We start from the raw sequence: 23,507 nt of genomic DNA on the forward strand, positions 1-23,507 counted from the left end.
TTGGTTCAGGATGCTTCGTCCACAGATTATTTCAAATATGAGAAGTAGGAGTATTTGAATGAAGTATGAAGTACTTGTATGGGTGCATTAATATTAATGTTTACCTCCTGAAGCAGTGGAACCACCGACTACTGGACGGCTAAGCTTTCCTGATCTCACAGCAAAGATCCTTCCGTCATTTGTCCTGATGTAAGTACCTGCAGTGAAAACAGAACCAGAACAAGTGTTGGAAGCGTTTACTTCAACACGATATCCAAAACCATGTTGATGTTGTTGCTGCCTGTACCTTTGGATCCTCGGATCACGTGGATGCTCTCTCCTGCACTGATCCGAGCTTGAACATCAACCGTGCTGTTGATTCCTGGGAAAACAATATCTGCAGGTGCAGACGGAACACAGACGTTACTGAAGGTTTTCAACTGGGTTTTTAAAAACGCACAGAAATCCAAGTTCATACGCTACCAGTTGTAGTGACAACCCTCTGGACAGAGACTCCAGCTTTCTGCAGGAAGTTGACAGGAAGGCCACTGGCGGGGGTGGAGCCAGCAATACCCATGCCAACCTGGCGAGGCAGCATAGGTATCGGGGTGGACAGGATGGGCCTGACGCTGGCCACAGGCTTATCATCGGCCCTCACCATGGGACGCCTGGAAATATAAGGAGCAGCATTTATGAAAAAAAATCAAACCAATCATTTAAAACCAAAACCTTACACTTATCATATTTATGAAATGACATTATCTGGTAAAGTAAGAGCATGAGAGCTAAACTGTTAGCCTGTGAAATCAAACACACGGCCGTGGACCTACCAGCCTCGTTGGTTGAACGCTGGTATGTTTGTCAGCACCTGGTCACCGGTTGGATAATAGGGTGCGTATGACGGGCGGGAGTATGGCACGGAGGCTCGTTTTTCATCCTCGTAGCCCTTCTTGGCGGCTCTTTTCTCCGCTTTGGTCAGTTTCGACTCCTTTCGATCCACCAGCAGAGACTCGTGTTGGAACGGTAGCTGTTGACAGATGAAGGACAAAGGTATCGTCACAGCCGACCAGGGTCACAGAGACGAGGAGAGACTGGGCTGAAAGCCACACAAAGTTGTCTTCAATCGTGTGCGATGCGTTTGGAAACCAAACTACCTTGGTGATGAGGTGCGGGTACAGCTGACATGCGTTGTATATCACTGTCTCGAAGTCGTCGGAGGATTCCCGATTGCGTTTTTCAGCTTCAGGCTCCTCCTCCACGAAGTGTAGCAACGACTCCACTTCTTTGCGAGTGAAGTTCAGCACCGGGTTCAGATCATCGACGACACGATCTTCAAGAGATGATAAAGACCTCGTAATTAGTGTGATTAGATCCTCTTTGGTCTTTTATAAGGAAGTAAGACAAGGGTCACCAACGTGGTACCTAAAAGTTGACCCCTGATGTAAGATGATCCTGTCAATCTTGTCAAGCATAATTATGTAATATCTGTAAGAATCGTTATTGTTTTTTTCTCTGATAATGAAAACCCGATAAGGCAATGCCTGTGTTTCGCCAGATGATGTGTGCCATAAATATCGTTTTTGGGAAAAACGGCTGTATATGAAAGTTAAAGCCACTAGATGGCAGCATTGCAACTCATTTTATTAATCTATTTTAATAATCAGGGGATTGTAGGCAGAATGCTGGAGCCAGAAACTCAAACAGTGGTTTGTACAGATAAATAAATAAATATTACGCGGCCCTTAATATCGGACATCCCTGATGTCAATTAAATATTAATATCGGACATCCCTGATGTCAATTTTTCTTACCAGACATCCCTTGTTTGGAGACCTGTCGGTCATAGATTTTCTTCTCCAAGGTGAAATCACAGACCAGGCGGTAAATGTAGCACGGCTTCTTCTGGCCATATCGGTAAACTCTACACACGGCCTGGGCGTCGTGGCAGGGGTTCCAGGAGGCATCGAACACCACTACACGGTTGGCACCAATTAGATTCACGCCCAGGCAGCCCGCTCTACAAGACAGTGACAAGATTCAGCACTGATTCATTTACAGGAGGAGTGAGACGAGACGAGACGTGAAGGAACCGTGGACAGAGAACCAGACCTGGTGGACAGCAGGAAGACCCAGGTCGTGACATTCTCGGGGTCGTTGAACTGATTGATGAGTCGTTCTCTCTCTGTGGCAGACGTACTTCCATCCAATCCTGCAGACAGATTTAAACTGTCACTTCACACCAAGAAACTGCTCAAACTTAAAAATCAAAATGTAGTTGTAAATCGCAGTAATACTATAGTAGTCTAGTCTATTTAGCTGCTGTTTTTACATGAACAGTAGAGATTTGGTGACTCACTGAAGTAGTTGACGTTGCGAACCCAGGTCTGGTTGTGGTGGGAGGAGGAGGCGGCGACCTCTGCTGGCATTGGTCTCTTTGACAGGAAATCTTCGATGACTGTCAGCGTCGACAAACTTTGACTGGAGGATGAAACACAAGCAGAACAATGGTGTGTTATCAAGTGAATTTCTGTCACGTATGTATGATTATATATATTTTGTATTAATGTAGAATAAACCATGAACTACAGACGGTCATAGATCTAGAATAGACTCAGAAAAAGGACAAACTTAATGGTTCACTATCACCATAAAATACACAGTCACATCTCCACCTGCGCCGTAGTAGAACGTGTCCAATAAGATAAAGACCATGAAGAGAATGTACCTGAAGATCAACATCTTATCTTTCCTCTTCACACTCTCATCAATCAAATGGAACAGCAGAACCATCTTGGCCGAGTTCTGGAGCAGACCTGTCCGGTAGTTCAACATGACGTCTCTCGCCTGAAATGAAGTAAATTAAAACAAGTAAGAACATTGGAGGTACAGTTGTAGTTTATAGTTATTACTGTGATAAATCACATACCCATTCATATGTGATGACTTGATTGGCTTTGTCCTGGGACGGATTGAGCGCTGGTAACGTGTTGTTGACTTTGCTGTTGCTGGACTCTACTTTAGGTTTGAGTCCAGCACCGGGAGCAGGACAGCGGGCGTTACTGGCTGAGGTGATGTCATCCAGGTCCAGGTCCTGCTCATTGGCCTGATTCTCCTTTTTCAGTGTTTCGTAAAGCACATCTGGGTGATTCCAGATCTTGCAGCAAACACAGAAGGCCTTGAGCGGGTTCAGACCCAACCAGCCGCTGTTTCCTGCTTCTCTGAAGCGCCTCATGAACTCGGTGTAGAGCGCCCTCTGTATGGGAGAAAGTCGCACCATGATGACATATTCATCTTTAAAAGGAAGCTGGTTCCGCAGCACATCATGGCCACGCCTGTAAAACAAAAAACAGATGTGTGAGAAAATGAAACATTAATAACAATCTTCTTCTTCTTCTTCTTCTGTTGGCAGGCAGAAAAAACACCTCTGGACAAAACCCTCCAGGAGGCTGTGCAGGACGTGGCTACGGTAGCGCATGAGGCGAACGTCCTGAGGCGTGCTGTCCACGCACTGTCCGTTCAAAATTGGGCGCTCGAACATGTTGCTGAACTCCTGACGTGTGCCTAAAAAGTCGGGTCTGACAAAGTCCACCATGCACCAGTACTCGATGAGGTTGTTCTGGAGCGGGTAACCTGTCAGAACCACTCTTCGGCGGGAGCGGATGTTCTTCAGGGCCTGTGATGTGCTGGCGTGGTAGTTCTTGATGCGATGGCCCTCATCACAGATCACCACGTCTGGGCCGGGTCGTACAATTGCCTTTTCGATACCTGAAAAAAAAAAAAAAAAAAAAAAGGCACCGAAGAACAGTAAGTTGTTGAGCTCCACTTTCATTTCCGAGGCCGACAGACCATTTATTTATGCCTCCAGTGAAGGAATGGTTTCTGGTGACCTTGCATGAGTTCCTGCTGTCTGTCTTCTTCATCCAGGTCAATGATGATTGGTCCAGTCGGCTTCTTCGACTTCCTCTTCTTTCCCATAACAAAACTCTTCTTCATGGACAGCAGACGGTACATCTCATAACCCATTAGCAACACGCCTCCGTCTCTGGACCATTCCTCCACCACCTTGGCTCTGGCCAGTGTAGTTCTGCAGGTGATACAGAGCTGTAGCTGTTCATAACTGATGCGGTTTTTAACATTGAAATCACATGCATGCATTGTGGTTCAGACGTCGTACTTGTGCTCATCGTTGAGAATGTGAACTTTGAACGTGCGCCCAGAGACTAGCGTGGGGTCGGTGTCAGGGGAGAAGGATTCCTGAGGGGGGATCCAGAGGTTAAACTCCGTCAGCCAGTTCTGGAGAGTGTTCACCTGGTATAAGGAAAAGAAAAAATAAATCATTGACATAAAAACTTAACATTAATGTAGTTATTTTCTTGTCCACTGAAAAAAAAAAGTTTCAGCTGCACGACCAAATTATTGACTTGACTATGGGACCACTCACTGGAGCGATGGCCAGCACAGTGTGGGCCTCAGTATTCCTCAGAAGAATGTCGATGAAGGAGATGACCTGCAGTGTTTTCCCTAAACCCATGCTGTGAGCCAGGATGCAGCCAAAGCCGCTGCTGGTTTTGTAACGCTCCAGAGACTCGATGAGGTTATCGTAGAGAAACCGGATTCCACCGACCTGTGAGATGAAAACTGTTTGTAACAAAATGGAGGGTTTTCTTTTAATGGTTAGATTCAAAGCACCTCAGAGAGGTGGTGTTTTACCTGGTGAGGTTTGACCGCCCTGGCCAGCTGTGGGGCAAGAAAAATGTCCTTTTCCTCTGCAGGGTGGTTGATGTTGACCAACACCCGACCCTGGGCATCAGGCAGGTTCAGAGCGTTGTTGATGTGTGCCCCGCTGCCCTCCTCCGTCTCCACCTCCTCATCCGCCGACTCACTGCTGATCTGCAGCGTGCCCTCGTCACCAGAACTTAGCTCTATTATATCTGGGTGAGGATGAGTGAAACAGATGCTCTGTGAGAGAATGTTTTTAACTTCTCACACTGTTGAAAAAGTCAGAGATAAGAGTTGATCAAAGTGGCGTTAAAGTCTCAAACATTTTACCATCTCTGATATCAAGAGCAGGCAATTTGGGCTCCACTTTTTCCTCTTCATCACCACTACTGTCCAGACAGATGACGTCCTGCTTGGCCAGGAAACCGGGGACCAAACGGGAAACTTCACCCAAGATTGAGGCAGTGTCCACTGTCGGTAGAATCGAGAGGTGGAGTTTGTCAGAACTGAGATCCAAAGATGTGCACGAGGGAATAAACAAATCAATAACTGCAGACTGAAGACAGTAGTCACCGAGCTGAGGGTCAGGAACAGGCGGGGCTGGTGTGGGGAAGTCCTTTCTCTGCTGCTCCAGACGTTTACGCCTCTCCATCTCCTCCTGTTGAGCAGCTTTAGTCCCAGCCTCCAGCTGATCATCCTTCAGCAGTTTTCTATAAAAAAAATAAATAAATAAAAAGCAGTTTCTTAGACACATGTTCATCTAAAAACAGTTTTTTTTCACAATATTTTTTCTTACATTGCCGTTAGAATACGAGTGACATCCACAATGTTGCAAACTTCCATAATCGTCTCTCTTATTTATGCTCTTCTTTTTGCTGGTACCTAATAAATGCTAAGCTAATGAAGTCTTTTCACTGATGTGATTTTGAAGAAGGGGGGCACATTATATTATATTAACGCAGAGAGTGGTCACTGTCCAAGGATACTCCTAATAAGAGACAATCCATCCAACAAGAAGATATGAGGACTGCCCCCTTTTATCAAAAGGATTCAAAGATTCCAGCGCTTGTACTTCCTGGTAGCCTTTGATCTGCATGGTCTTGATACGGTGTCACTATGTTCTCTTTTTATCTGCAGTCCTATCCTTCTTTTCATTTTTAAAATAAATATCAGCATTTTGACGATGAGCACAACCCGCAGTGACGTTAACAACCATCAAATGATAAGAAAAAAAACCTGATTACCCAACAAAAATAAAATCATCTAAAAATGTGAAGTACCTGATATTTTTCCTCATGTGTGTAGGTTTGGATGGGTTGGGACTTTTTGAAGACCTGGATGATTTGGTTAATTTATAACCCTTTTGTTTCTTGGCTTTGCCCGAATGGCGTTTCTTCTGGTTTAAGCTCTCTGGGCTGTTCGTGGGCTGAGAGCCAGAGGCGGGTCTGGAGGGTGCCTCAGAGGACGGACGGGATGTCGGTCGTGATGGAGGCTGAGATGAAGTCTCTTCAGAGGTAGCTGAGGGGGAATCCCTGCCATCCTGGGCACTGGTGGGTCGATCTGAAGGGATAAGACACAGCAATTTGGGTCAAGTCTTAAAATAACTACTTGAGCGATAACTTATGAAGAACACTACAAGTGAACAATCCTTATTGTTCTTATGAAAAAACTTATGACACTTACCAACTCCATCATCTTCATCATCTCCATCATTTTCATCTTCATCGTCCTCCTGGTCTTCATTGTCTTCCTCTTTTTCATCTTCATTGAAACGTTCATCCTCACTGTTAAGGCTCTCCTCCAGGTCACTCTCTGAAATCGCCTCTTCAGACATGGCGTCTAGCACAAAGTATTACCTACACATTTCCATTAGGAGCCCTGGAAAAAAAACCCATAAGTTTTTATGATCAAATTGACTAATCGTTAAGTTAATTATGAATAATATTAATACAAGTTTAATGAGGAGCAGTAAACAGAAGCAGTAAAAAGTAACAAAACAAGGATAAATAAATTAAGACAACGGTAAAATGTAAAAACTGCATAACTAACTAGTTGTAAAGAATAGTAATCACTAGTGCATTTATAACGTATGAATAAATGTCCAAACCACTATGGTTTATGTCTACGGCATAATTCAGCCAAGATTGATGTTTAATCTGAACGACCTTTACAGTCTCGAACTAAAGTTGATCTTAAAAAATAAACCTCAGACACCGGTAGTTTAAAAACATTACTTCGGTAATGTTTTGTCCATTAATCAAACGTGAATTTATATAAAAGAAACACAAAGACTCTATATAAAATCTGAGAAGCATAAAAAGTTTGTTATTCAATAAAGTGTTGTAGCTGTGTGTTGTTAAGCTGTTATGTTATGTGTGTTTTAAATGTCCAATGCTGGCCCGGAGCTAAACCAAGACAAACGTACAACAAACGTAAAGGTAAACATGTAGCGACCCATGAAGGATTTTGACTCCAATGGCCGAAGATGGAGGCTCCTACCAGGAGGCACAAAGCTGCACCTGTCCCTGCCCCCAGCGGGCTTTGTTTTTGTCAACCAGACCAGAGTTTAGAGTCTACGAGGCACGGGTGAAAGGATGTGAATAAATTAGTATTGTTTCTTTAGCTGAGTCAGCAACAACACAACGCTAGCTACTTACACAATAAACGCAATTTCAAACGTCGAAACCTCGTAAGATCCTGTGCCCATCATCTGCCACGGCTAACCGGGGCGACTGGTTATAGGTGGCACCTGGTGGAAACCACGAATTCCCTCGACGAATAAGGCTGTCGGGTGTGCAGTCTCAGAAAGATAACAATCTAATTTTCTCTGACTGGATGGTTCACATTGCTAATGCTAATCTGAAACATGGCTAACTGGGACACATCATTTAAACCCTCACAGTGGCCTCCACGTCCAACTCACCCTTTATTTTGCGCCTAGCTTCTCCGTGGATGTAAATACGGCGCTTTCAGCGGTACATAAATTTAAGCCTAGCGTCAGTTTATGTAAATGAACTGAAAAAACTGGTCTAATTTTTCCATTTTCCAGTGTAACCACAAATACTTTCCCCGTGCTTTTGCAGTTAAGGTTCCGGGGTCGAAAAGTCGACCGGGGCACAAATGGACACAAATGCCGTTTCAGTAACGTTGGTGGTTTGAAAATACATCAACAAAACAAAATCGAAAACTTTTTAAAAAAAAATTTTTTTGCATCTCAAGCTGTTGTACAACATCACTATGACGATAATGACCTTAACATGTCACAGGCAATACGTAAGATTAGGAAACGAAAACATGTTCATACTTTAACGCAGGGAGCTCTTCCTTTACTTTGTGCTGTAATTTATTCTCTTCTGAACCTCTTTTCTTCGCCATTCAAAAAGAAGTTTATCCCCACTCTGTTTTACCCATATGAAAGGATCAAAGACTTCTCTATCACTTCTTGCTAGTGACTAATAAGTAAAGGTAAAGTTTTATGTCAATCAGGTCTGGTAAATTTGAATTAAACTAAATCCTGGATTCATCCATTTCCCATTTCCAAACCCCTATCACTGGTCCTCAGCCAGCTGCTATCTACATCTGCCTCTATTTGCAAAATCACCAAATGCTGGTAAATTACACTAAACACAAGATCTATCTAATTTCTTACACTAAAAAAAAAATTACTTAAGATTAGTTGTTCCCAAAGTGGAGGGTAGCCCCCCCTAGGAGGCGTCAAGATGTTGCAGGATGAGACGTCAGATGTCAAATTAATTTAAATCTGAATATTTTTCTGTATTTCTTAGTTCATTCTTAGTTTGAATTGCACAAATTCTTTATTTTTTTCCAGTGTTCCAACATATATATGGCTCTGCTGCAGAACATGTTTACTAAAATCCTACACATTAAGCAGAGATGAGATGTTTCAGTACAAACTTCACCAAAACAATGGGTTTTTGTTGTTGTGATTCCTTACAGTATTTATAGTACAAACTTCACCAAAACAATGGATTTTTGTTGTTGTGATTCCTTACAGTATGGTCGCGATAAAGCCGCAGTAGATATGAATGACTAATTGGCTGAATAAATATATGTTTCTAAATAAAAGTTATGAACTCGCACAGTTTTTATTCTTGTTTCAGTGCATATACATAGCAGGCTGCGGTTGTGCAGGTTTATGTTTTATTATTTTCAGCCATGACTCGTGGGGGGTTACGTTTTATTATTTTCAGCCATGACTCGTGGTTGGTTGCCTAAATTTACATAATTCCTTTCACAATGTTAAACCTAAAGTAAATAACCCTTTTTAACAGATAATCCTACCTACAATTAACAACAAAAGTGCATGTTTTGTTTTTGAAGTTGTGACGACAGGAAGCTGGACCCGGACCGTGGGACCGACCCTGGTCGCATCTTGATGACGTATTCGTAGGCGCCGAGCTCTATCTATTGTGTTTATGTTTAGCTCTCAGACGTCTCATGAATGGACGCGTCATCGTCGTTAAAGTCAGCGAATTCTACGTTTGACATGGACTGGAGCACATCTTAAAATCGACCATCTGTGCACGCGTGCAAAGATGAACAAAGGCTGGCTGGAGCTGGAGAGTGATCCAGGTAAGAGCTGCCGACGGACAGAACCCAGCTAAGAGACGCTAGCTCACCCATGAAGACACTGTAGTCTCATAATCAGATTGACTGTCTGAATCCAGAAAGCAACTTCAGTGAAACGTGATATTGATAAAAAGTGTTTGGTTTTTTTCTGATGGATTAACTACTGTTTTTATCATTTTAGGGTTGTTCACTCTGCTGGTGGAAGATTTTGGTGAGTGTCGTAACACTCTTAAAGTGGCAGTGTGTGTTAAATAATAATGATTTCATAAAGCTTTTGGTTTAAATAATACATTCCAAATTTAAAAATTTAATTTTTTTGTATCTGTGATAAATGAGACCGAGACAGTAAATGTTTGTCCTTCTGCCTCTTGCAGGTGTCAAAGGAGTCCAAGTAGAAGAAATATATGATCTTCAAAGCAAGTGTCCAAGGTAGTAAAGTTAGTGTATTTAAGTAAATGTTCAAGTTCATGTCCAGGAAAATAATGGGTGAAGTTTGATTTTTCAGTCCAGTCTATGGCTTCATCTTCCTGTTCAAATGGATCGAGGAACGTCGATCCAGGAGGAAAGTTAACACTTTGGTGGATGAAACCTCCGTCATCGACGAGGAAATCGTAAACGACATGTTCTTTGCACATCAGGTCAGATTCTGTGATTACAGATGAAAAGAGTGTGATTGATGACATACCTAGGATTGAACTGTGATCATGTTTTTCCGTTTGTTTAATTAACTTGGACTCGTTCGGTGTTTGTTCTGTTGTTGTTCTGACTGTTTTGACAGTTGATACCAAATTCCTGTGCCACACATGCGTTGTTGAGCGTGCTGTTGAACTGCAGTGGTGTCGAGCTCGGCACAACTCTCAGTCGCATGAAAGCTTTTACCAAAGGCTTCAGTCCAGAAGTGAGTGGTTTCTTTTTCACACTGACACTTTTCTAGGATTTCTGATCACCGAAATGTGCTTCTTTTTTCACAGCTGTTTATTTATGTGTTTTTGCGCCATTGAGTATGTGGTTTCTCTTGGGCTTGAACCCAGTACCTTCTCTGTGTAAGGCAGGCGTGATAACCGCTACATTACAAAACCACACAAATTAATAGTAATTTGATGAACATAAACATTTGTGCTTCAGTCCCTCACTGTGTTCTTCACTGATAGATATCAGAATATGGTTGAATGTACAAAGTCAAATATATAAAATGTACAATATTCAGGAGAGTGAATACTAAAGATAGGGTTCGGTGCTGTATATCTGTATAAAGTCAAAGTTTTTCCATCATGAATTGCCTTTTCAGTCACAGCTGCTGAAAGTGACCAGAATCTTTGTGTTTCTTTTCCCCCTCACCTTCTCCGTCTCTCACTCTTGACTTTTATGTTGCTGTGTTTACAGAGTAAAGGTTATGCAATCGGAAATGCCCCGGAACTCGCCAGAGCACACAACAGCCATGCCCGGTGAGTCACTTTCACCCACTTCTCTCTTTAATATACATGCTGCCGTGTATTCATCAATCATATAAAATGTCTTTCCGTATTTTTACGTAGCCCCGAGCCCAGGCACCTTCCGGAGAAACAGAATGGAATTAGCGCAGTGCGGACCATGGAGGCGTTCCACTTTGTGAGTTATGTGCCCATCAAAGACCGACTCTTTGAGCTCGATGGGCTCAAGGCTTATCCCATTGACCATGGTAAGGTTCACACTGGCGTTTAAAATTTATCACTTTCAAAAACTTTTTTCCATTAAAGTAAAAAAAACCCATACACAAACAACATTTTAGGACCTTGGGGAGAAGAGGAAGAGTGGACTGACAAAGCTCGGCGTGTTATTATGGAGCGGATCGGTTTGGCCACCGCTGGGTAAATCCTAACTCCACTGTTCTCTTCCTTAACACACATTTAAGGTGTAGTTTAAAACTCGTGCCTTTTCTGTCTTACAGTGAACCGTACCATGACATTCGCTTTAACCTGATGGCTGTGGTGCCGGACCGCAGAGTGAAGTACGAGTCCAAACTGGAGATACTAAAGAAGAATCGACAGACGGTTCTGGAAGGTCTACAGAAGGTAAAGCACCGGTGGAACATTTAATTAGTGACAAATCACAACTCAGTTCTCACAGTAATTGATTAAAAGACATTAAAAAAAAACAAAGTTTCGTGTTGCCTTTTCCTTGTCAAATTATTTTGGGCATCAATCTTCTTTCATGACCTCAGATGATCAGACTCACCCAACCAGAGCTCGTCCATGACAAGAAGCAGCAGGGCTCATCATCCCCGGACGAAGGCGCTACAGCGGTCAAGAAGGAGGCGGAGGCAGAGCCAATCACTTCTCAGACGGCAGATCCGGCTTCTTCAGGTACGGAGAGTTCATTGTTGACGGTGGATCAACTGTTGATCAACAGGACTCACAAACAAACACCACGGCTTTTGTTTCAGACTCGGTGGATGAAACAGGGAATCAATCCAAGGACGCTCCCACACCCTCAGGAAACGCCAAGGTCATGGGGAAACCAGCGGTCCCAGCAGGAGGAGCTCCACCGTCGGTCACCAGCCCCAACCCCATCGTTCAGCGCCTGCCTGCGTTTCTGGACAATCACAACTACGCCAAGTCTCCAATGCAGGTCAGCGATCGCTTTTTATGTTGGATAGTTTCCATTTCTCTCCTCTTCTTTCTCCCGATCTTTTAGAACCCACAATTGTCTCTGCTTTACCCCATCATTTTTAGAACCCACAAATGTCTCTGCTTTTGTGTTTTGTTGACCCCAAAACTGATTTTTATTTCCCAGGAAGAAGAGGATCTTGCTGCAGGAGTTGGACGCACTCGTGTGTCGGGCCCCCCTCAGCCACCATTCTCAGATGATGAAGACGACTATGAGGATGAGGAGGAGGAAGTGGTCACTAGTCCTGCCAGCACCTCTAGCCGGTCAGTCTCCTGTCCAGGTTTTAAGGAAGTTTTGCCAAGAAAGTTGTGTGTTTAGAGAGTGATTACAGAGCGACAGAAGCCAGTGATTTCTCACTGTCAAAGAGTTAATTTAGAGACATCTAATATTTTCAACTTATCAATTATTTATTTGTGTTTAGATTTAGACGGAAGGCAAGTCTGCGTTCCCGTCCAGGTCGAGTTGTGACTGGAATGGAAAGCCAGATAGCCTTGAGTGTGTTGGCAGAGAAACTGAAGAAAGAGGCCCAGAAGAAAGACGCCCTCAACACGCCGCTGTCTGTGCGCACCGAGGGCCGCACCGGAGGCATCTGCATAACGTCTGCATCCCAGCCCTCACCCACACCCAGCAACGAAAGCACCGACACGGCGTCTGAAATCGGCAGTGCCTTCAACTCTCCCCTCAGGTCGCCCGCCCGATCCCAGGCCGCCACGCGCCCGTCCAGCCCGGTTGCCTCACATTTGTCCCGGGTGCTGTTCGGAGAAGACGAGATGCTCAGGCTCGACTCCAGACACAACCGCGCCGTCAGAGAGCTGGGTCCGTCTGTCAGCATGGCTTTGTTAAAACTGCAGGAGGATGGTGTCATATACGCTCTCCCTCCCTCTGGTCAGTCACATGATCACAGGTGTCAAATGGGAATTTCAACCATTTGTTTTCCTTCAAATGCCATTTGTGTTTGTATAATTTACCTTTGCAGATCTGGCGGCCGATGGCACGAAGCTGCCTGGTACTCCAGAGAAGGTCAAAGAAGAGGAGCAGGCAGGAGCGGCAGCAGGAGGGAAGGAGGCAGAGAAGGAGGCTGATGCTGGTCCGTCTGCGGAGGTGAAGGTGAAGGAGGAGGAGAGCAAAGAGGGAACGGAGGTGAAACCCAGCAAGGAAAAACTCAACGCTACAGAAACTGCTGCTGGCAGCAAACCCCCAGGAGATAAATATTCACCAAAAGTACGTCCAGAAACACCTCACAGTATTTGTGTGTATATATTTGTATACTGTCTTATGTACTTTTGTTTTGCTCTGCCTGCCAGGATGTTTTTTGTCTTAATCTACGCTCCCCTCCTCTAATTAGGAAAAAGCTGTCCACTAAAAATATACAGTACAAAAAGCAAAAGCAGAGAATTGATCTCAGTTTGTCTCCTGCAGGAGCTGCTGGCACTTCTCAAGTGTGTGGAGGCAGATATCGCCAATTATGAAGTGTATCTGAAAGAAGAAGTGGAGAAGAGAAAGAAATACAAAGTAGGTTTGGTTTTCATGACATTAATACAAAAGAAAAATCTTCTCACTGTTATTTTTATGGAAAATAAAAAAAATCTTCTCACTGTTATTTTTATGGTGATGTTTTTTTTTTCCAGATTGATGATCAGAGGAGGACTCATAACTATGACGAGTTCATCTGCACCTTTATTTCAATGCTGGCCCAAGAAGGTAAAGTTAAAATAACCGATTAATTATTCATCTACATATTTGCACAAAGTAACATTATTAAAAAAAATACATAATTAATGGGTGGAAAAATTCCCAATGTCATTTTCTGTCAATTTTGTGAACTTGATTTTAACACAAATTCCAAAAACACGTAGTTGTCTATAAAGGATTTGTCGTGCACTAATGACACGTTCTCCTTTTCTGCAGGAATGTTGGCTAGCCTTGTAGAGCAAAACATTTCAGTGCGACGTCGACAGGGCGTTAGCATCGGTCGCTTGCACAAACAAAGGAAGCCGGATCGCAGGAAACGCTCCCGTCCTTACAAAGCCAAACGACAATGATCACCAACAATCAGTAGAAAAAAAAAAAAGAAGCTGCTGCAAATTCAAACAGATAGTTTAGTCTTGCATTTACTTCGGTTTTACCGGAAAACAAAAGGCGTAGTTGATTTTTATCTCCATGTAAATATTTAAAACCAACGTCAACACTTTAGAGTTACTGTGAATTCCCATCATGTGTCAGCGCCCTCTACAGTTTGTATTTACGAACAAAGACGTGTCGTCAGTGAAGCTGCGGACGACTTTTTAAGTGAAGATCTTCTCTGGAGGATGTCATCGTCAGTCATGTGTCACGTTCATCCTCATGACCTCTGTCTTACACTCATGTTGTCACGGTGCCAACAAAGTATTAGGTGTTTGGACAAATCACACACTTCGTTCGTAGTTCATAGCTTTTATATCAGAAACAAATGGTGACACGACTTGTTTTTTTTTTTGTTTGTTTTTTTTCTTCCCTCTCTTTTTCTCTGATCGACTTCAGTGGTTACGTCTGTGCGTCTCTGGGGTTTTTTCCGATGAGAAACAAGCTCTTGTGTTTATTTTTGTACTCGATGCTGATCTGGGAGTGATTGGATGTCAAGAGTGGACGCGTGCATCTGTTTATTTTGTACATACGTGTCTGTTAATTGGCTTCTTTGTATAAATAATTCAGTTTCTGTTAGTGCTCGCCATTTCTTACTAAAATAAAGTCAGTGGAAAAAAAAACAAATCATTGACATCTTTGTTTCCTAGTCTGTTTTTCAAATAGCATTTAAAAAAAACCATTACTCTATGGCCTAAGAGACGTGATCGGGAAGTGTTATTGTCCGAAGAGACGTGATCGGGAAGTGTTATTGTAGTAGCATTTAATGTCCACTAGGGAGAGCACCTAATGATGGTGTATTAGCTACTGTATACAGTAAGTGTTTGAGAGGTGAAGACATGCATGTCACAATAAATTAGAATCCTATTCTTCAAAATGGAATTGTGTTGCCACAAATATAAACTGCTACAGTTGGGTTAAAAAAAACACCGGAATTAAATAAATAAATATATATGTGCGTGTATAAATATATATACATATAAATATATATTCTGAGATATGTAGATAATTTATTACTGTGTGTGGTATAATATTATTCTATTATATTTGGTCAAACTGTGATTAAAATCCCGCCATTTCATTAATGTATATCTTGCTTCTACTGGTCGTTCGTACTTTATCAAATACAATTCTACTTCAAAAACATTACCATTTCATTAATGTATGTCTTGTTTCTACTGGTCGTTCGTACTTTGTCAAATACAATTCTACTTCAAAAACATTCATATTTGCCAAAAAAGAGCAACTATTTTCTTTAAAAACGAACCGAAGACTCGGTGCGGCCCCAGTCATGGTCCCAGTGGAGCCCATTACTGCTCAACCATATCTGCGTCGGCGCTGAATTGAGAGAGAGAGAGAAAAAAAAACCGAGCAGCGTGAACGCGCACGTACGAGCAAGCCGAGGTCCCGCCCACTGCGTCAGCGCGCGTGCTCAGTGCAGGATGCTAAATTGTAGGTGATGATGGCGGAAGGGGAGCAGCTCTGAGTTTCACCCGAGTTTGTTCAACAGCTGTACCACCGCTCTCTACAGCCGTTCTCTCCGTGCCCACCTACACCGAGGCCATGGGCAACGAGGCGAGCATGGAAGGGGAGGGACAGGCGGGACAGGCCGGACCCGCCGTCCCTGCATCGGGGGCTCCGTCTTCCATTTCAGCACCAGCGGACTCTGGACAGCTCACCAAGCCGAGCAACGGAGCTCCTGCCGGAGGAAGTGCCGGAGCCGGAGCCGGAGCTGGAGCTGGAGCCGGAGCCGGGGCGGGGATTAACAGGTAGCAGCGACAGACTGGCCGATAGCCTGTGTCCGAGAAACGGGGCGAAATCAGGGCGGCTACGCCTTAGCGTGGCGAATACTGGCTACCTGTGCCACTTAGAAACCTAGATATGAGAGATCAAGCGAGTGGAGACAGACTTGAACTGGCTGCTTATTTATTATTTATTTCTATATCCTTGTCAACACAATTCATCACACCCATATGTGAAACACCATTCTGAGACATACAGCCTGTTTCCGTGGGTCGAGTCCAAATGTAATATATTCACGCGCACACAGCGCTCGCGACGTAGCAGCAGGAAAAGCGACTGTGTTTTGTGTTTGACGGTGCAGGAGGAATTTGTACGCCCGTTTTCACGGTGTCTCTCCTCAGGCATCCGTAGATAATGAATGAAAGCGACATTTTTTCCCCTCGTGGTGAGACAGGGAGCCAGTATTAATACTTGTGAGAATGGACGTCAGGAATATTAATTCCCTCTGTAGTTTGTGGGAATAATTACATTTAGGAGAAAATAGAAATATGAATGTCAGAGCTGTCGTCGGTGACTCCACACTGTCACCGGCTGCGAGTCATAGTAAAATCACCAGTTGTCCTCCATCATGGTGATGTGTCAGTATTATAGAAAATTAAATTAAATATACACACAGATATATACTGTACATATATACATATATGTTTATATACATACATATATTGTGGATTCATACAATATATAATCTATACATACATGCATATTTATGATAAATGTAAATATGTATTTGCCTGTGCTGTGTATTTGCATATATGGAAAATATATAAAAATATATATTTATATGTGTAAATATACACACATGTATGTATACATAAGTGTATATACAGTATGTATACCATATATGCTTATATGTATATGTGTATTTATGTAGATATATGCATATATATACAAGTATATAAATACATACATATGCATTAACCCCCCCCCCCACACACACACATGTATTAGGGCTGGACTAAAAGTATCGTCATTTCAACTCAAACTGAACTATATCGTTACAATATATCTTCTCGTATTATGTCTTGTCTAGAAATATATTGATATATATTGAAATATTGAGATATCGCCTAGCCCTAATGTGTATACATACATATATACATATATATATGTATGCATATATATGTATATAATACATATATATGTATATATGTACATATATATTTATATATGTATATATATATTTATATATGTACATATATGTACATATATGTGTGGGTGTATATATGTACATATATACATATGTGTGTGTGTATATATATTTACATATATATTTATATATACATATACATATTTATATATATGTAAATATATATATATATATATATATATGTGTGTGTGTGTATATTTATATATACATATATATATTTATATATATGTAAATATATATATATAGTATATATATATATATAGTATATATATATATATATATGTGTGTGTGTGGGTGTATTCCAGCCACAGCCGTCTCATCTGTGTGATCTGGTCTCTGTTCAAATCAATATGCAGCTACGGTGGAAATGGCTGCACACAGAAAAGGAGGGTAATTTCCTGTGAAGGAGTGTTCCCGCTCTGAGGCGTCTACCTGTTAGGAACCTGGTCTGACTGAAGACATATTAGTCACCAAGTTATGAATGAACAAAACACACTGCTAACACTATAGAGTAGAGGGAAAAAAAAGTTTTTATTCTATATATTTTTTAACAAAATACTTAAAATGAGCTGCGTTTAATTCTATTATTTTCCTCCATGACTTTTTTCTCTAACCACACCAGCTTGCAGGAGTGAACCTGCAGACACCGTGTGGGCGTGTGGAAGGGATTGCCCTCCCAATGTGATGTGATATTGGCCTAATTACACAGTTCAACAGTTGTCACAGCTGGCTCTTAAAATCAGCTGCACCTGTCGACAGAGCTGCACAGTTTTACCTCCTCCAGAATTGTCTGTTTATCTGTACAATTATTCTGGTTTGTCTTTTACCTCTGCTTGATTTTTAATGAAATAGTTTTAGTTTTTAAATCAGCACATTACATCACAAACTTTATAGAAATGACTTGAAATGAGAGAATGATCAAGTCATTTTGCGGAGAAAATGACCAGTAAACCAGTCCAAAAATATATGCCTGACTCCTGTCATCGACTATGGAAATAACAGTATCTGTAAGCGTAGAGTTAGTCAGAGTTAAACAGCACCAGTCACACATCAGAGTCCATTTCTAATCATCTAAAAACATGTGAATAAAACGGAGGAATAAAATTGAAAAGTGCTCTGTAAGAAATAAACGAGGTCAGAACAGGTGAGAGATACAGGTGAACTGTGGCGCCGACATTTGAGAACGATTGTTTTGCAGCGTCCTAAGAGGTGACTCTCATGACGTTCGGACTCGGACTAATCGGCCACTTACTCTCATTTTCCCCTCTTTTTATTCTCTATTTACACAGTTGGCAGTTTTTTAAGAGCTCCCATGTAACCTCATTACTCTTTTATATCTTGATTTCTCTCAGGTAACCACCTCAAGGTGTCTCATAAAGTGACGTGAGAGCGAAGTGTCAACAGATACCGAGAGTGAGCGATCGTTGAGCGGCGGCAGACAGGGGGCGGCGTTTATAATCGGGCCGTTAAGATTCATGTCCAAAAAAGATTTGAAAGTTGTAAGAAACAAACGAGAGGCCTTTTAGCTTATCTTATCTGTGAGAGACGGCCCCGCAGCCGGAAGACGTGTTCACATGAATGGACAGTGAGACACCGTTGGACCTGAAGTGTCTCCAGAATTAAATTCCATTTAGAGTTTCCTGGTTGAACCGCCGACAGAATTAGGATGACATATTGCGGGCTGGCAGCCAGGGAGGTAAAATTAACTCCATGGATCAAAGTGAACCAGTGAATCTGCATTGACGGGGGGGGCGGGGCTTCAAGCAGCGTGGGGTAAATCTTTACTCCGTATGACAGCTGTTTGCTATTCAATTCTCTTATAAACAAAATATATTATATATAATCTATATCAAGGCTGACAAACATAAGGCCCACAGGCCAAAACCGGCACGTTTGACGCTTGACGACACAAACACTTCAGGTTCAGGAAACGTTTTGTAAAATTATCTTTCACTAAATATCAAGATTTAATATAGTTTTTTTTGCTTGACATCTAATATAAATAATATTTTGGGGTCATGGTTAAATTGATGTCGCTGTTTGGAAAGATCTGATTTAATTCTTACCATATATGGTCACTGCTACACACTATAGAGTTATATTTAAACATATTTATATATTTCTCATGATCACCAGCTCTCCCTTCACGATCGACTGGTAAATCCTGATCGACTCATTGGTTGATTGTCGGTGGTTCTGATCTGGGATAAGAGCAACAAAACAGTAACACAGCTGTTGTTGTTGCTGCTGCTGTTGTTGTTGTTGTTGTTGTTGTCTTCTTCTTATTGTTTCCTGTTTAGCCCGAGACACCGTCCACCGTGTCCATCATGGTGATGTCTGCCAGGAGACGTTCTTATTTCAATCTCTGCCAAATAGAGCATTTTTCTCCTGTTGTGTTAAGTAGGCTCATCAATCAAAACAAGAGAAGAAGAAACCCAAACAGGAAAACAGTTGATTAAAACCCACAAATATAATAGATGTGGTCATTTTCTTTCAGCGCCGTGTACAAATCTGTCTTCATTATTAATTTAGCTCCAGCTATGGAAGTGGAGAACGGAGAGAGAGCATACACTGCAGCTCGTACAAATAATGCAGAAGCTGCTCTGGGCGCTCCACGCTGGAGCAGACGTGCGCGGTGAACTGATGTTTGTTTCTGTGGGATTGGCAGCTCGGCTTGTTCTCCATAAATCCAAACACTAGACTCAAGTTTAAAGATGTGCGTGGGAACGTCGCTTTTTTACGGAGATTTTTTATTCTTTTCTTTTCTTATATTGTTGCGTGACAACAGCAGTGGAAAAGAGCTGGCAGTCGCTCGTGTTCTGACTTAAAACACACAAAGTCAAGCCAAAAAAAATGATCGTAGCGAGCGTTTGTTTACTGGACGTGGGCGTTGAAGCCGACAGAAGAACAACAACGACGTTGTCCTGGGTATTTTTTACAGTCTCAGGACGTAGATCGTCCATCTCCTACCTGCTAACTCTCCGCGTAGCCTAGCCGAGTATTCTGGCAGAGAAGACACGGGGAGGAAGGGGGGGGTTAACAATAACTCAATCAGCCAATCTCTGATGACCACCAGTGTCATTGTCTCTGTCGTTATGTGAGATGAGCTGCAATGCTGCCATCTAGTGGCTTTCAGTCTCATTTTCAGCCGTTTTTCCCTCAAAAAACTATTTTTATGGCCCAGATCATTTCAGGAAACCCAGGCATTGCGTTATCGGGTTTTGAATATCGGAGGAAAAAAACGATAACGATTTTTACAAATATAACATAATTATGCTAATATCAGTAGGCCGATATTATCGGTAGGCAGATAATATCAGACATCCCTAATATTTTCCAATAATTATCTAAGAAAATATATTTAATACTAACCTCCCCCCCCCCATATTTATACGTGAGCTGATCATTAGTTACAGTCCCATTAATCTGGCCAACGCTGAACGATTACGAACGTTTAGAAGAAAACACAGACATCATTTCCAGCTGCAGCTGTCATGAAGGTCGGGCTCTTGTCAAATGGAAAAATTAATTACATCGGTTTTGCGTCTCTTTTCATCTGCACAGAAAAAGTCGTTCACTGCTCGACTTCTGAAGGCTGGAGAAGACGCGTTTGTCGTCACGTTTGACAAGAACGACTTCGACAGTACAGTATATATGACAGACGTTTGTGGAAAGTACTTGAACACAGCAAAGATATACTGTATATATATACATTTAATCAAGAAATAATTTGACATCCACGCAAAAAAAGGTGTGTACCTAAAGATAAACTGAAGATTAAAAATGAACTTCAACCATTTTTGAAAACAAAGGCGGGTTTCCTCAGGATGATGTGAAGATATTGTAAGACTTTAAAGTGAACACCCTTTATTTCGGCTATTTTTTTTTAATGTTGATTTATCATCATAACTACAAGAACGATGCACTGTAGATTTGCACAGACGTATAAATCAGTGAGAATCAAAAAGTATCTCCATTTATCGATGCTGATGTACAGTGTACTCTGTATCAGGCTGAATATATATATATACTCCATACTTATGTGTATTATATACCTTGGACAAAGGTACTGCTTTACTTTACTTTACTTCTTTCATGGCGTTATCCTTGGTTCAAAGACACGTCGTCCTCGCGTTCTCATACAGATGATGAAAGTCAAAGTTTAAAAAGTGATTTCACAAAGTAGGCACTTTATTAGGTCTTTATTACGTCAGGATCTGGTAGAAATGCCAACTGTCGAACACGAAGCCCTGTCCTCCTCCCCGCGTCGCTGGGACGGCGGTAAATGCATTTTATTTGTGCTGTGAAGTGATATTTCATTTGGTGGAGATTTCATTTCTGTGGTAACAAAGTGAAACTGGATACATTTCCATGTGAAGCCTGGCTCTCACTGGGCTCCTCCTGCCTGCAGGTTCTTCCCGTTCCCGTCGTCCAATCCACATTGAACAGTTACGGACGGCCAATCAATTCTGATTTAGTCTAATCATCGCTTTCAGTGTAAATTTTCAGTAACATAATTGATTATGGAGACGCCACTTTTGATTGGATTGAAGATTTTAGCTTTACCAACATCGTTATCTCTGAGACGAAGTTATGCTAACGCACTTTTTATATATTTATAATTACATTCCTTAAAATGTAAAAGCTGAGACTCTCAGTCGCTACATGTGTCATTGGGAAATTAACTGGTGACAATGTCACTGACAGTCTATAGCCTCTGGGAGCGCTATAGCACACCTGCTAGCAACAAGATGCTAGCCCTGCTTCATCTCTCCGTTTAGTGTATGTACCGGTTAATGCACAAGAGCCAAGGAGTGCAGTCAACTCATTAAACAAGGGCACGGCAGTGGCTCTATAGCGCCCCCTGCAGGCGAATAAGCGTCATTTCTCTTTTCTTTTACTCATTTTACTTCTAATGTCTGAGAAACGGCGTAAACAAGAAAAACCACTCCAACACAACATCATTTAAACCAATGTCTGCGTCTCCCTCTGACATAAAGTGATAAAATACTGAGCCTGTGATTTGAGCTGATGCAACAATGACTGTTTTAATGTTGTCTGAGTTTAATCCAAAACAGAGACACCACTTCGTACTGAAGCGTCGGTTTATGGAGCTCATTTAAAAACAGAAATGTAAACAAGATAAGAAGCGGATGTTGTTATCGTGTCACACACACACAGATGCTGCTAAAAAGTGTCCAACAAATCCAGGGTTGTTTTAATACTACACGAACACACGTCGTCACGAGGTTCCCATAATAATCAGTCGAGTCACTCGGTGACTCACTGCTCTTCTGACGGCTCCGTAAAAACGTGGCAGTGATGAGTAAGACTTGGACTTCGTACCGAACGATCACAACTGGGGCTTTTATTTTATTCTGATCCAGTTTTTTATTGTGTTGGGAAGAATATCAAATATCACAGTAAACTCATTTGAATCATCACTAAATCATCATCAGCTCCTCTGTGGGATTTTACAAGTTTACAAGATTTAAGTTTGAAAATGTTGTGTTTAAAAAATTCCTACATTTTTTATCAAATTTATCAGATATTTTCTGTAGAAAAAAAAAATGTTTTCCTCAGGAGAACGCAAATGTTGTCCTCAACTGTAATTACATAAATCTCAACTTTGTAATTGGACATATTTGATCAGAGTAATTTGGTTGAATTGAAGTCATTTTAATATTAATTTGTTTAAAGTCTTTTAAGAGAAATTTATAGCCATTGATAAAAAAAATTTTAAAAATTGGATTGTTTTTCTAACTCTTTCTGTTTTTATTTTTTTACTAGACCACAACAACTAGACCCAGGCCCTAAAACCGGGGTCCAGAGCGGTCATGGGACGGGAGACAGATTAGCTGCCCACGTCACTCTCCAGCACGCCGCCCCCCAAGGAGAAGCGGGCCAGGGTCACGTGGCCAGGAGGAATCTCCAGGTGGATGTGGGCGGCAGGAGTGGGAGGTCTCCCTCCGTCTCCCCCGACAGGGGCAGCGTGCCCACGTCTCCGTACTCGGTGCCTCAGATCGCCCCCATGCCCAGCAGCAAACTGTGTCCCGTCTGCAAAACCACCGACCTGACGGGCATCCAGGACGACAAGTCGAGCGTCAACACCTGCACGCAGTGTCGCTCCATGGTGTGCAACCAGTGTGGCTTCAACCCCAACCCTCACCTCACGGAGGTAGGCGCCGCCGGGCTGTGTTTGGAGTAATGATTTTGGAGAAATGATTTTCCTGCATGATTTGTGTGGATCTAAAAAAAAAATGTTGTTCCGTCATGACTTAGTGAAAGTAAAGGAAAAAAAAGAGCTTTTTTTTTTTTTTTTTTAAATAAGCTGCTCAAAGGCCATGGAGAACAAAAAGCCCCACAGTGTCAGTCAATTAAATAGTTTTTATAAAAGAAAGTTGTCATAAAAAAAAGCAAAGAATTATATTTGTAAAAAAAAAACGCCTGATGTTGAAGTCGTTACATTTAAATGTCACAGCATTTCGTGTTTACTGCGAAG

General features: G+C 42.0%; 3 protein-coding genes across 8 annotated transcripts in view; 2 read left to right on the plus strand and 1 right to left on the minus strand.

Moving 5' to 3' along the window:
- Positions 1 to 8,124, minus strand: part of rad54l2 (RAD54 like 2) — an 11,175-nt gene extending 3,051 nt beyond the window's left edge. The window contains exons 1-20 of one of the 5 annotated variants that reach the window (XM_025060368.1): positions 8,003 to 8,124; positions 6,382 to 6,576; positions 5,979 to 6,258; positions 5,272 to 5,408; positions 5,029 to 5,169; positions 4,690 to 4,910; positions 4,421 to 4,603; positions 4,154 to 4,287; positions 3,867 to 4,063; positions 3,402 to 3,744; positions 2,906 to 3,311; positions 2,705 to 2,823; positions 2,336 to 2,457; positions 2,089 to 2,188; positions 1,791 to 1,996; positions 1,134 to 1,309; positions 810 to 1,006; positions 463 to 647; positions 287 to 376; positions 105 to 197 (exon numbers count right to left, since the gene is read on the minus strand). In XM_025060368.1, the coding sequence (XP_024916136.1) occupies positions 105 to 197; positions 287 to 376; positions 463 to 647; positions 810 to 1,006; positions 1,134 to 1,309; positions 1,791 to 1,996; positions 2,089 to 2,188; positions 2,336 to 2,457; positions 2,705 to 2,823; positions 2,906 to 3,311; positions 3,402 to 3,744; positions 3,867 to 4,063; positions 4,154 to 4,287; positions 4,421 to 4,603; positions 4,690 to 4,910; positions 5,029 to 5,169; positions 5,272 to 5,408; positions 5,979 to 6,258; positions 6,382 to 6,532 (3,481 nt within the window). In that variant the 5' untranslated portion in view covers positions 6,533 to 6,576; positions 8,003 to 8,124. The other 4 variants (XM_008319793.3, XM_025060367.1, XM_025060369.1 and 1 more) reach the window with 4 other exon arrangements.
- An 88-nt stretch (positions 8,125 to 8,212) lies between these two features.
- On the plus strand, positions 8,213 to 14,678 carry bap1 (BRCA1 associated deubiquitinase 1). The gene is made up of 18 exons (XM_008319794.3): positions 8,213 to 8,308; positions 9,040 to 9,291; positions 9,470 to 9,499; positions 9,663 to 9,717; positions 9,794 to 9,926; positions 10,067 to 10,186; positions 10,672 to 10,733; positions 10,824 to 10,966; positions 11,057 to 11,135; positions 11,216 to 11,339; positions 11,489 to 11,630; positions 11,711 to 11,895; positions 12,061 to 12,197; positions 12,356 to 12,819; positions 12,911 to 13,155; positions 13,354 to 13,446; positions 13,563 to 13,635; positions 13,843 to 14,678. Exons 2-18 carry the CDS (start codon positions 9,255 to 9,257, stop codon positions 13,974 to 13,976), a joined length of 2,256 nt encoding a protein of 751 aa, XP_008318016.1. The 5' UTR covers positions 8,213 to 8,308; positions 9,040 to 9,254; the 3' UTR covers positions 13,977 to 14,678.
- Positions 14,679 to 15,460: 782 nt separating this feature from the next.
- bsnb (bassoon (presynaptic cytomatrix protein) b) overlaps positions 15,461 to 23,507 on the plus strand; it is a 54,858-nt gene continuing 46,811 nt past the window's right edge. For both annotated transcript variants that reach the window (XM_017036466.2, XM_025060362.1), the window contains exons 1-2: positions 15,461 to 15,824; positions 22,796 to 23,183. In XM_017036466.2, coding sequence (XP_016891955.1) covers positions 15,619 to 15,824; positions 22,796 to 23,183 — 594 coding nt within the window. In that variant the 5' untranslated portion in view covers positions 15,461 to 15,618. The remainder of the gene's footprint in view (positions 15,825 to 22,795; positions 23,184 to 23,507) is intronic.

The sequence above is a fragment of the Cynoglossus semilaevis genome, chromosome 11 (genome assembly GCF_000523025.1).
Source record: "Cynoglossus semilaevis isolate Cse_v1.0 chromosome 11, Cse_v1.0, whole genome shotgun sequence".
In the NCBI taxonomy this organism is placed as follows: Eukaryota; Metazoa; Chordata; class Actinopteri; order Pleuronectiformes; family Cynoglossidae; genus Cynoglossus; species Cynoglossus semilaevis.

Coding starts and splice junctions, on each gene's coding strand:
- bap1 (XM_008319794.3), top strand. CDS start 9,255: ATGAACAAAGGCTGGCTGGAGCTGGAGAGTGATCCAG. Junction 10,187..10,671: donor CCAAAGGCTTCAGTCCAGAA/GTGAGTGGTTTC, acceptor CTGTGTTTACAG/AGTAAAGGTTATGCAATCGG. Junction 13,636..13,842: donor TTCAATGCTGGCCCAAGAAG/GTAAAGTTAAAA, acceptor CCTTTTCTGCAG/GAATGTTGGCTAGCCTTGTA.